General features: G+C 44.3%; 1 protein-coding gene across 1 annotated transcript in view; it reads left to right on the top strand.

Moving 5' to 3' along the window:
- The first annotated feature begins 10,736 nt into the window (after nt 1-10,736).
- The window catches only part of LOC122571081 (retinal homeobox protein Rx1-like), a 45,326-nt gene continuing 43,359 nt past the window's right edge, over nt 10,737-12,703 (top strand). The window contains exon 1 of the mRNA XM_043734350.1: nt 10,737-11,719. Within this exon, the coding sequence (XP_043590285.1) occupies nt 11,545-11,719 (175 nt within the window). The 5' untranslated portion in view covers nt 10,737-11,544. The remainder of the gene's footprint in view (nt 11,720-12,703) is intronic.

Raw genomic sequence — 12,703 nt, 5'->3', positions numbered from 1 at the left:
GCCATTTAAAATCCAGTATCGCGAACAATTGTCTTCTTAATCGTGCGGCAGGAATGAAATTAATTCCGACGGTGTCGAACGCGCGTCGACTAATTAGATTCTGCCGGTAAGTATCGAGACCGAAGCAAACTCGTGGAATAGAGAAACTAATAAGAACCGATTCCAAAGTGTTTCGCAAGTCATGTTCGAGGATAGTTTGATCAGTACAGTTCGAAAGCCGCCTAAAGTGGCGCGTTTAACCGAGTTACGTTATTTCGCATGGCAATCTCGCTGTTCCTGCCGCGGGATTCGCTGAAAGTCGCCTAATTAACTCCGTCGAACGATACAACGTGTGTAAAGCGCGTTTCCATTCGCTTGAATATCACCGACTGTCTATCTAAAAGTTGAACAATTCGCGGAAACATCGGTCACGCTATTCACGCGTAAATGGCTCTACGCGAGAACCTTAGAAATTTTCGCGCAAGGAAAATTTTCATCGCGAATGTTGTTCGCGAAAATTGACCGCGATCTAAGCAACAAGTTAGGCAGCAGTGAAATTCGCAGTGTTGCACGGTTTCTCTGTAATGGCATTTTCGGTTTGTACAAAATTATAGAATTCGTTATTGTTATCTTCCATAAAGATAAACCATTTTCCCCGCTAGGGAACGGCCTAACGATATTTCCCGAGCGTGCTCCATAGTTTTCAGAAACCAAACGTAAAGATGGAGAACGATCGGTGGCGAATCGGTAGATCAGTTGCTGCGGATTCTGCCGCGGAAAGTCGAGGGAGCGTCGTGGCAACGACGACGTCGACGACGGCGGCACTTTGATCGGTAACCTCGTTTATGGTGACGCTGGACACAGAATGTAGGAAACACCGATAACACCGGTGACGGAAATATCGACTTTTGAGAGCTGCCACGAGCATCCCCTCCCCTTACCGGGGAGGCACATCAGCCCCTGGCGAATCACCCCATCGCAGAGCGTTCCTCTCGTTCTCTGGCTCGTGACGAGGACAGCCGGATGAGAAGCTACGGTAGGGAGAAAGAGGAATAGATAGAGAGGAATGGAAAGAGCGAGAAGCGCGAGGAGAATTGAAAGGAGAGAAGCTTTAGGATGAAAAGGGAGAGCGACAGAGAGATAAAGCGAGAAGAGAGAAAACGGTGAAGAGGAGGGAGGACGAGATGGGACGTATACACACAGAGAGAGGATCGACGAGTTCGGGTAAGCGTGGAACGCCGTCGGTTCTGAAACGACGAAGCCTGAGGGAGGGAGAGGGAAGAACCGACCGCCCTGGTGGCGGTTGAAAGAACCAATTTTGTCCTAATAGAAAAATCCCCAGCGCCGAACCCAATTTATAAACCCGCAAACATGGCTGGCGGAGGGCGCTCGTCTCGCCTCGTCTTGCCTCGCCTCGCCACCGCCGAATCCCGACACACAACGCCAACGTTGAACATCGGATTTATAAAGCCGAGTCGGTCGTGCACCATGTGCCGCAGACGCGTAAATTCCGTTCGCATAAACGACCGAGCCCACCAGCACCGGCGAGCACACACATCAGAGCTTTGCGAAGAAGACGACGAGAACGACGACAAAGATGAGCACGAGGATGAGGATGAGGAAAACGATGACGAAACGAGGAGAAAGGAGGAAAGCGAGGAAAATTGTCTAGTACCCAGCGTCATACGCACCCGTGGATCTTGATCCCAGCAAAAGCAAGCTGGAAGCTGGTGTGCCTGATAAACGAGCCGGATGAACTCCGTTAGCGTGATCTCGTTACTCGGTCTTCGCTCGACTTTCGCGAATTCTGGCTGTCGCTTCACTTCCGGTTTCGTTCGCCAGAATCTTCTATCCGACGCTCGATTGCCGTAACGTAATTTTACGTATTCCTCCTGGCTAATTCTGGGCCAACTTTGCCTGATTGATACGGAGATTGTTACGTCTAGTCTAATGGATTCTCTGCTCGCGGAAAATATTACTCGCTCTTGATGTTCGTCCCTCGAAGAATCGTCAAGATGCTTAAAAAATAGTAAACAATCCATTCTTACGTAGATTTATATTTTTAAACGCGACTAGTTCGTAAAAATTTATTTCGTTTTTTTTTTTTCTTTAACATTAAATACGTTCTTTGCATCTTGAAATTTTCCACGTAAAAATGATAAATCTTCTGTCTTTCCTAGAAAGCAATTCTAAAGTTCAATATGTCGCCAGACAATTTCATATTCCTAACACGTCCTTTTATCTGGTTCAGGGAGTAAATATACGTTTTGCATGAATGTTTCAAAGAATGTATTATGACCTAGTCTCGTTACGAAACATCATGGATGCGTTATTATATGTTATTACATGTTCCAAAGAAGAAACGCAACAAGTACAAACAAAAATTCTATGCGTTTTTGTAACTGTAAATCTCCTATAAACGCATAAACATCTACGATCTACGCGGCAAGTATCCTGTCGCTCCATCAATGTTGAATACACTTGTGCTCTGCGGGTAGAAGGTTAAATTCTGCTGAAGCATATGAGATACGAAGCATAGTTATCCTGTTTGACGATCCAGTAATGATACTCGTTGACAAAAATCCCATTGCAATTATTGCAAGCATGGGATCACGGGTTGGTAACGAGTAATAATGGTCACGGGAAGAAGGCTGGCGATCGAAATGAGCGACGGAGAGTAAGAGAAAGCGAGATAGCGACGAGAGACTTGGTAAACGGAACACATGGCCCGAAAGGGTACTCTTGTACCAGCTACAAAAGTATCCAACAGAGATAAATACGTGGCAACTTCCATCGTACGCCTCGCGCGTTTCTGCCGTGTATCTTGGCACATATGCACGCAGCAGGAAGCACGCTTGGTCCATCTGCAGCGATCCGATTTTGCGACAAAGCCCGTGTAATCGATTTCAAATTTGATAACGCCTAAAACATCCTACGAGTATGTGTGAGAACGCGGTACCCCTTATCTCGTACGGTTTATCGTTCCTCGTCGATTCATCCGTTCTTGATAAAATTATTACCCTCGTGGCGCTGCCTGGATCGCTCGAGCTCGAAGAAATCGAAAAGTAATGGTAACGAAAAGGCATAGCGATGTAATTTCGGAGATAAAACGGGCGAGCGATTTGTCCTGTTTGTAATAGATTTTATGGATTTGTAGCTTTAAAATAATCAGTAGTATAGATATTACGATCTCTTTTTTTTTTAATCAAACATTCTCCACATTATGTACAGTTTTTTTTTTTTTTTACAAAATAGACAAAAATAAAAGCATTGTTCGATTGCAATATAGCTCGTCTGTCTATTTTCTCATTCTCAAACTCAACTGCGAAGAACCGATCTTTCACGGTTCAATAAAGTTTCTCTTCCAAGTATCAAATTCATAATTCACAAGTCCTTGCTTATACTTTGAATTTAAATGCAACGTAAACTTGTGGGAAATGTAATTCTACCAGGAATCTAAAATTAGATTAGATCGATGAACTTTTAGCGATCCCAAGTACTGCAGTTTCTTCTCCCTGCATCGTTTTCTATTCAACTGAAATAAGAATTCTATTCCAAGCTAAAATTGACGATAGTATTAGCTTTTAACCAAATTTGATACGAATCCATATGAAGGATCTATATTAGAAATCTCTCAAGTTATTAAGTTGGATCAGACCGAAAGATCTAGTTCGATTCCGAGTGTTTCAAACATCGCTTGCAAATATCACGAACACTATCATCGATGTGCCATTAGTTGCCAGTTTGACACGAGAAACATCTAAGTGATGCACGAAGCGTTCCTCCAAGTGGTCCCCGGTCACGGTTACGCTTTTAATCGCGCGTACAACTGTCTGACCCCGGTTCTCGTCCCTGTAGTTTATTTAACAGCGCCCTGGGCATCGGTAAACACGGGTTAGCGAATTGGCCCCAGGGCGAGACCGAATGATAGTTAACGTACCGCTAAACGCCATTGGAGAGGACCTCGCGTCCCTTCCCAGCCAGAATATACCAAGGTTCGTATATTGCGTGCGCGAGGGGACCGAAATTTAATTTTGTGCTTTTTGTACACGCCAAATCGTTGTCTCTCCCACTTCTCTCCCGGCCTCCGCTTCCCTTTCGCGCGCGCTTACTATCGCCCTGTTTCGCGCGCTCTCTCTCTCTACACGTATTTCGCCTTCATCGTGATGAAACGGGTGCGATAACGCAGGCGTCGAAGAGATTTCGTCGCGAATTTACTCGCTTTCCGCGATACCGTTTTTTTCGAGAGAGAGAGAGAGAGAGAAAGATCGACCGTGAGTATCACATTGGCAAAGGAATGATTTTTCGGTGCACGAACGTTTCTTGAAATGATAATTCCCTCCGCGACGCGATATATATATATATATATATATATATGTAAATTTAGGAGTCGAGACACACGAGGTCGGACAAGCGATGCGACGTCGTTGCGATTTCGCGGCATGTATTAAAACAACATTTTGCAATTAAAAATGATGTTCTAAATTGTGCAATGCATGCGTGTACGCGTATAATTTTGGCCGTTAGAAATTTCAAAGCGCCGAATTACAGTTTTGCTTCTATTATTCTCCGAAATTGTCATGTTTATAAACTGACCATCTACATCTACAGATTAACGGACGAACAAAAGGTATATCTGTTTGGTTCGTGCCGCTTTGCTAGTCATCTTTACAAACCGCCCGTAGTACATACATATATATATATATGTATTAAAGAATAGATGTTACGAAATTAATACTGAACATTGGAATACTAATTCTGTCACATGATTAACGAAGGTTCAACGAAAGATCAATGGAAAGAGAACGACTCGAATGTTCGCTAAAACTGCAACTGCAACTGAGACCTGATGTCAAATCCGAAAGCAATTTCGTTTTATTTTACATGTGCGCATCCGCCGAGTCTACGAAATTCTCGCCGTGAAACGCAACGGTATCGTCGCCGACCAGGTGGTTAATTAATTCGCGACGTCTCGACGAGAACGCGTCGACGTCGAGGACGCTAAATCGACGAGTAGAGTCGCGGGTACGACGAGCCGCCAGCTAAAGCGAGAACGAACGAGCAAGCGAAAGGAAAACAGCGGCCGGCGAGAACGGGACGCAGCTCAGAGATGGTTGACTTGATGAAATCATGCCGCGAGAATTAAACCGGGGGATACCCGTGGCGTGTGTCGTCGTCGTCGCCGGCGTGTGGAGCAGGAGAACTCGGCTCGAGCTCCAATTGGCGGGAGCAAGACAACGGTAGGAGTTGACTGCAGTGTATACACAGTTAATTAAGCCGGAGTACCACGGAGGACGGTGGAGCGCGGGTGCAGAGAGGCGGGAGAGGGAGAGATCGCTGGAACGGCAGACAGAGAGGTGTGTCGGTGAAGCGAGCGAGAGAGAGAGAGAGAGAGAGAGAGAGAGTGAGCAGGGAAATGGAGAAAGAGGAAGAATGACTGAACGAGGTGAAACGGGGCGAACGTACGCCCGCTAATGCGAGCGAGACAGTGACGAACGATTTTGTCCTGTGGGCTGCAAAGGTAATTTGCTCTCTGGATATGCAGTCTCAGTGGTTCTCAAAACGTACGGCGAATTCACGCGAGATTCCAGGCCGCGCCTCGTCCATCGTTTCTCGCTTGGTGATTTGGAAATTTCGTTTGACCCAACTGCAAGGAGAGTTCCATGGGCCGGAGACACTCTTTGCCGATCGACCAGCTTTTCACCGCGATGCTACACGTCCCTGAGGTAGTTCGGTCCTTACTAGCCGATATTACGAGCGTAAATAAACGGGACTGTTTCGACCGACGATGGCTTTTTCCACCGGCCGGAACGTGACTGGTGAAACATCGATGGCGTTTTTTTCCCACAGCAGCGATTATTGCGCGATTGGCGCGCATTGTCGAAAGAAATTGCGAATGAAATTGCGTTTTCTACCACGGTGGAATTCTTGCAGACGACGTACCGCCGGCTATCGGCGCGGAACGCGAATTAAAAACCAATGTGCGAACACTTTTCGGGATTGTTCAAAATGCGCATCGTAGTATATGCGGTGCGCACATAGCACGTACATGCCCGTGATCTTTTCTAACTCGATTTCCATCCAAATTCTCCGAGCTCCGCCCCTCGCAATCCCTAAAAAAATGTCGCTCTTTTAATCTCGCGTGGTTCGCGTTAGTCGCAGACTACGCCACTGGCAGCTGGTCGAACGAGCGAATTGAAACCGCCGAAAAAGTCAAAAATGAAACCTAAATTCGTGGCGTTCGCCGCAACGCGACGATTTTCCTTGCCTCGACGATCAATCTGGAAAATAACCGAACAGTGTCCATCGAGTTTTTACCTAGCAAACTCTATCTTCCATGAAAAAAAGAAGAAAAAAAAAAATAGATTATCATATGTTTCGCGCCGTCATCAATCTGCCCAAAATTATTAAAATAAATTATTACAATGGAACAAATTATTAAAACTGCTCGTGGTGCAATTCCACGTTCGACACTCTTTTTCTTTGCACTGGCGAATTTTCCAGATTACTCGAAAACTCACAGTGGCGCACGACGGATTAAGCATTCGAGACCTAAAGATCTTTATTTCGTCGCTTCGACTACCCGCTGAGAGTTTTGCCCAAACCTGTCGCGAAATCCGTCTAACGTTCACAAAACCTCTGGAGCGTCGCCACCCGTGGCTACTGTAAACCAAACAAGCTATTCTTTCCCCGATTCAAGCACGGAAAACATGTTTCTGCGACCAGCCTACGATCGCTTTTGGATTCCTTTCATCTCGCCTCTTTGCTTCTCTATTTCGCACCTCATGATCGTCGTTGCAACAAGCGAGTTACTGAAGCCCTAGAAAATCCGCCCGTGGAAAATTGGAGCGGATCCCAGCGTCGTGCAAACGGTCTCAATGGCCGGCACAACGAAATTAGACTTATCTCGGTCATCGAGGACCACCACGCAGCTGCCTGGCTATAGGATTCACATCCCCGTGAATAGACCGGCTTAGTTTTTCTTTATTATACTTGCGTTTCCAAGGCTCGCGTCCCGATTTGCAAACAGTCCTCCTTGGTCTGTCTAATACACGGTTGCTCTTTTCGGCGACGGTGGTCACGCGCCATTGTCAACCGCCGATCGATCCTGATCAACGATCTTTAAGATGCTCCACAACGAAGAGTTTCATTCAGGAAGGTTTTTCATGCACGGGATTTCTAGCCAATTTCGTAGAGATTCGATTTTCTTCCCTTTATTGGAGACTCAATGGGACACTTTGTACAGCATTTTGGATAGTGTACGAAATTCTTTTGCTTGAAAGGAGAGTGAAAATGGTAAGACATTGTGGGAGATTGCAGTTGAGGGCTTGAGTAATATGGTGGATTATTTGCGCTGTTTTTATTAGTAATTTTCAAGTTTGTAGCAATTTGTAGCTTCCAAATTTCTGCTGTGCGGTTAGAGCTTAGGCGCCATATTCGACCAATTCTAAAACTGAAAAGCGATGATGTTACAGGTGAATTTTTTTTTTCTAATGTTCCTTAAAATCTGCTATTATTTATACCATTCCTTTGAAGTAAATGGATTATTCGGATTGGCGGTAACTAGAAGTTACGAGCAAGATAAATTCCGGTCATGTGATCATCAAATGTACGAACTGTTTGTTCAAACATTTCGGAAGAAAATCATTAATCTTATTGCATTCAAAGAATGGAAATTGCTATTTGCTAAAACAATTGAAAAAAAAGTTTCCACAGAAGCAGGCGCATATTTTTTCTTCCTCGGTGAAATGCCTAAAAATTAGCCGAATTAGAGAGGGTTCTCGCTTATCTACCAAAGTTGTGATCGGTATCAGCCGCTACCAATACGTCAAACAGGTTAAAACGTTTAACCATCACGGAGGCTACCTGAGTTTTTCCGAACAACGAGAGTAATCTTTTGGAGGAACGGCGTTTGGGATCCCTTGAGCGTTCTGCTGGAGGATCAACGTTCAGGAAATTAGCTAAAACTGGAGCTAAGTGCTGCAACTCGAACCGGGCCAGCCACGAAATAAACGCGTCGATCTCGTAACGTAGTCCGGCTCCCTCGGGCAGATATTTATCGCGGTAAGTGGGATCCGGTTAAATGCAACTTGTGATCTGATTTCTACAGAACCTAAAAGCACTTTCCTCTTCCTCGTGCCGGGTTTAGCTAGATTCGTGACCGAGATTGCCGGCGTGGAAAACGGCGTCGCTTGTTAATGCGCGTAAACGCCATACGCGACAACACGCGCGCACGTGGGAACCACGTACAAAAGATCTCGAGAGGATCGATATAGATCTACGTATGTATCCATTGCACATGTCGATTATTCGCGTACGTTGTTAAATATCTATCTCACAATGTCACGATGTTTTTATACAGAAGAGTGATGATTGGAGTCGAACGAAATTTTGAAATGATTTTAATGGTTTATAGAATTCTACTTTTATAATTGTGTTGTTTTATTGTTGTTATATTGTATCTATATATTATTGTATGTATTGATATATATATATATCATATATATATACATATTAAGCTGTTAATCGGATCATCTCTCGACTACAGAGTTCTGTAATAACGTAATTGGAAATCAATAAAGGAGAATTAATTTCAGTTAGATTAGTTTTAATCTTTATACATGTAAATATCATCTTATTCTGTTGTAAATGAAACAGCAACGGAAGAATAAGAGATCGATAAAGAGGCTACTATATCCAATAAATAGGTTTTTCCTTGTTAACAGATTAATCTTCGCGAAAGATTAAAAATCGATCGATGTTATTGTTTTTCTAATTACGATTTCATAAATCATATCTCTTCCTATTCTCTCGCGCGATTGAATATCACAATTTCACACCAATAGCGAACGAAAAAGGAAACCAATTTAATAACTTCTTGTTTTACGAATTTCATTTTGTCCATAAATTGGTATGAAATTTGTATCATGTGCGAACCCAACTATGAATTTCGAGCGCACGTATCATTAACCATCCGCGTGTACATATCTTTCATCAGAAATCATAGAAACCGCACGTAAATTTCACGTTTCACCCCAAAATTAGAGTCGTAAACGATACTGGCCGCGCGTATCGATTCATTTCGAAGTCCAATTATTTGTAACATAGAACGTTTAGATGTCCATGATGTGAAACGTTGACGCATTATTTCGCAGGACAATTATAATCGGGACGCGTGGACCAGAGGGTTGGAGGGGCGGGATTTTCTATAACGGAAGGACCGTGAATCGACGTGAAACGTATAATTTGCCTCGATTTTCGACGGATCGATTTTGAGCAGCTACTGTTTCGCTACAGGCGGATATCTTTTGTGCCGCGGTTTTGTGGGCGTACACTTCCCCCTGGGCTAAAACGCCAAATGGTAACGACGATACGCGGAATCGAATGCGGAATGGGAAACGGGGATTTGTTTTGTGCGCGTCGGTTTTCGGTGCGCGAACGATGAAAAAGAGAAACAATCTACGCGTTGTCCTAAACGATCGAAAATAATCGTCCACGAAACCTTGTCCCTTTGTCACGAAGCTAATTCCGAAAATTCGGTGAAAAGAAATCTCCTCTTTTTCTTTTAAATTTTCTCTTCTTTCCTACAAAAACTAACGAGCTCTAACTTATTTTACGTTTTTAACGATCGAGAAAGCCTGACACACACAAACGTGCTCATATGTACAATATTCGCACTGGCTGTACAATTATTGTCCAGCCTTGCAACAACCGTGAAACGAAAATGGTATAAAAATTATGTACTAAATTTATCAATTTTTGTGAAAGACGGTGCGTGAAATCTTTAAACTCTGTTTATCGTACTGGCTGGAACCTAAAAGACAAGGAACGAGAGAGCTGTTCAGAATCAATTTTTACTCGAAAAGCATTCTCCGTCAATGAAAAAGCTCTCTAACTCTATAGGGGGGAAAGAACGACGATATTATCGAACAACGGAGGCAGAATAGGATCGAAACGAAGTAATTACTGCGTCGAAGTGTCATCATCCCTCCACCGGTCGTGGTCCTTTGGTCGCGTTGAGGCAGAGAAGAGTTAAACGGCTCAACTGGGCGTCTTCGCAAAAATCGCGGCGTCTGGTGCACGCGTAATGCGCGCGTAACACGGTCAGGTAGCGCGCGCGCCAAGTCGGCCCGAACGCTTCAAGCATCCAGAAGCGTAGGAGGTTTGGCGTAAGCGGTAAGCTTTACCTCATTTCTGGCAATTACAGGGGATGCCAGAATCCGCCGCAAGAATCAAGCCGCACCGGTTTCGCGTGTGCACGTGTACGTGTGCACGCGAACGTGTGCGCGTTGCGTCCGTTTACGCGAGCCACCCCACTGTGTCGCGCGTGTGCACGCTCAACCGCTCCGTGTATCCATCCCTCGAGTCGGCACACACTGGAACGAGCCGTGTACACGTACAAGACGGTCGAATCGGTGGATGTACGGTGTCACAGAAGCCCGATTCGAGTCCACCTCTTCTACCCCTGCGAATTATCCCCACCTAGACACCGTAAGGGAGAGGGTGAAGCGGTTTGCAGTGGCGTTTGAGCACCACTGTCTCGCCATGTTCTCGGATCCAAGGCCCGATTGGCTCGAAATCCCGCGAACAGAGAAGCGGATTCGCCGAGCCAAGCCACGCCTCGAACGCCAACTCCTGGACCACCTCTTTCCAGCGAGCGTCTTGGTGCGAGTAGTTGTGTGCAGCTACAACAAAGGCCACCCCGCTGTTCGACCAACCGACTAGTCCTCGTTGGCACGACGCACGCTCAACAACTTCGACTTTAGCCGGGGCGACAATTTTATTTCACCTTTAGCCCGCCGCCGCCGCTGCCTCCACGAGTCATCCGACACGCTGCATGGACGTTGCTGGAATCTCTCGTTTGGCCAGTTTCGAATTTTACTCGATGATCCGGAAAGTTGATAGGATGGGAAGAATTTGGAGCGGTTAGATTGGATTTTATCGGACCGAGGTTCTTGAACATATACAGCAGAGAGAAAGAATCTATCGATGTCACGAGTATCCTTAGAGGTACCTTGCGTAAATAATGTTCATGGGAATTCTATTACCGAGCTAGTCGGACTCGATCGTCTGATAGAATAAGAAGAGAAATATTGCTGATCGTAGAGTGACAAAGAAACTGGAAAATAGATATCGTATAGAACCTAAGTTAGTGTTGTGGTGCGACAAGGATCAACCATGAGATGTGTTCCCAATCGATTGTACTGTTGTCAGAATTATGTGCATCTCCGTGTAGATATTATAATCCACTGAATAAGTAAACAAACTTTATTCGTCGAGCCTTGTGTACAAGAATAGTTACGGTGATGTTCCAATAGCAAGTTAGGAATCCAAGTGTATCCAAGGACATATTGCAATAGAAAGAAGAAATAACACAATCGCGCGATGGAGTAACCTTTCGCAAGATGTATTTTGAAATTGAATTCACGTGTACTGGAGAATCATTTCGTGTCTCGATTAAGCAGTAGTGTGTTTACGAACGTTCACCACCGAGATTCTTTCGCCCGAAACGACAAGCAAATCAAACGCTAGTCCGATCCAGGAGCATACTTTGGATTTTCCACGATGGACTCGCAGCAGCTCGTTGATACCGCATCTCAGAACAGCCAGGACATCGTGCTGCCGAAACCAGCAAGCAGTACACCTAGGCACAGCATCGATGCGATTCTTGGACTGGCGAACAACAAAAGGACTCATCAGGAAATGGAGGATAACGCTCGCGACGCACAGGAAAACACAGGTAACGTTCGTTGTTATGTTTCGCCTTGATACCTAATTTATTTCAGTTAAGAGGAACAACAGGAAGAACTGTGGTTCGTTTGACATTTGTCCTTTCGTTACGCTTCGATGCGCTTTCGTCGGAATATTTTGCAATGAATTTTCGAAAATCTCCTGAAACAGAAATTGGAGAATTTAGTCAAGGGATGTAATCGGCCTCCATTTAACCACAGTGACATTGAATTTTTAATTGTAGACTCGAATGCAATTTAAATTTCGAAATTTTTCCTATCGTTCTTTAAAATTATAATCTAAGTTTTAAAACTACCTTAATTAAAACTATACCACGTTATAACGAAACATCCATCGTCAATTTACCTCTAACTAACAAAATGACCTGTTCGAACGAACACGGAAATATACGCGTATCAAAACTTTCGATACATCGGATACATCGTTAACATATTGCGTATTAAAATTATTAAAAGTCAACTGTTTGTCGAGATATAATTAATACAAACGTGGCACGTTCCATCCGTCGGATTGGTATACTCAGGAACCAGCGGGTCTCGAGCGTTTCTCTCGTTGCCTCAATATCTCGGATCTAGTACGCTGGATCCCAAATCCCAAAACGGCTCAAGTTACCCTTGGAGACTTATTAATAAAGCAGCTTCGATCAATCATTTCATCCAATTACTGGTTTCACGGTTAGCCTGCGCTCGATTCGACAATTTGATTTAATCGTACGTCAACGAGCAAGCATCTAGCGAAGTATCTCCGTTTTTAGTAACTTTTCATGATATTTTCCGCCGGTATAGGATTTCGAAATAAATTGATCAAATAATATGAAGATGGCTGGAAAACTATTAAATGGAAACTAAGAGCACGAAACGTTACTCTGTCATATTATTTTATTATCTTTTTAATTTCTTTGCGAGAAATTTATTTCGTGCGATTAAGGTACGATACGCTAGTCTGTCATGATCAGCGTAACAAATAAATTATT

Source organism: Bombus pyrosoma, linkage group LG1 (assembly GCF_014825855.1).
Source record: "Bombus pyrosoma isolate SC7728 linkage group LG1, ASM1482585v1, whole genome shotgun sequence".
In the NCBI taxonomy this organism is placed as follows: domain Eukaryota; kingdom Metazoa; phylum Arthropoda; class Insecta; order Hymenoptera; family Apidae; genus Bombus; species Bombus pyrosoma.
This window is presented reverse-complemented; position numbering and strand designations above follow the sequence as displayed.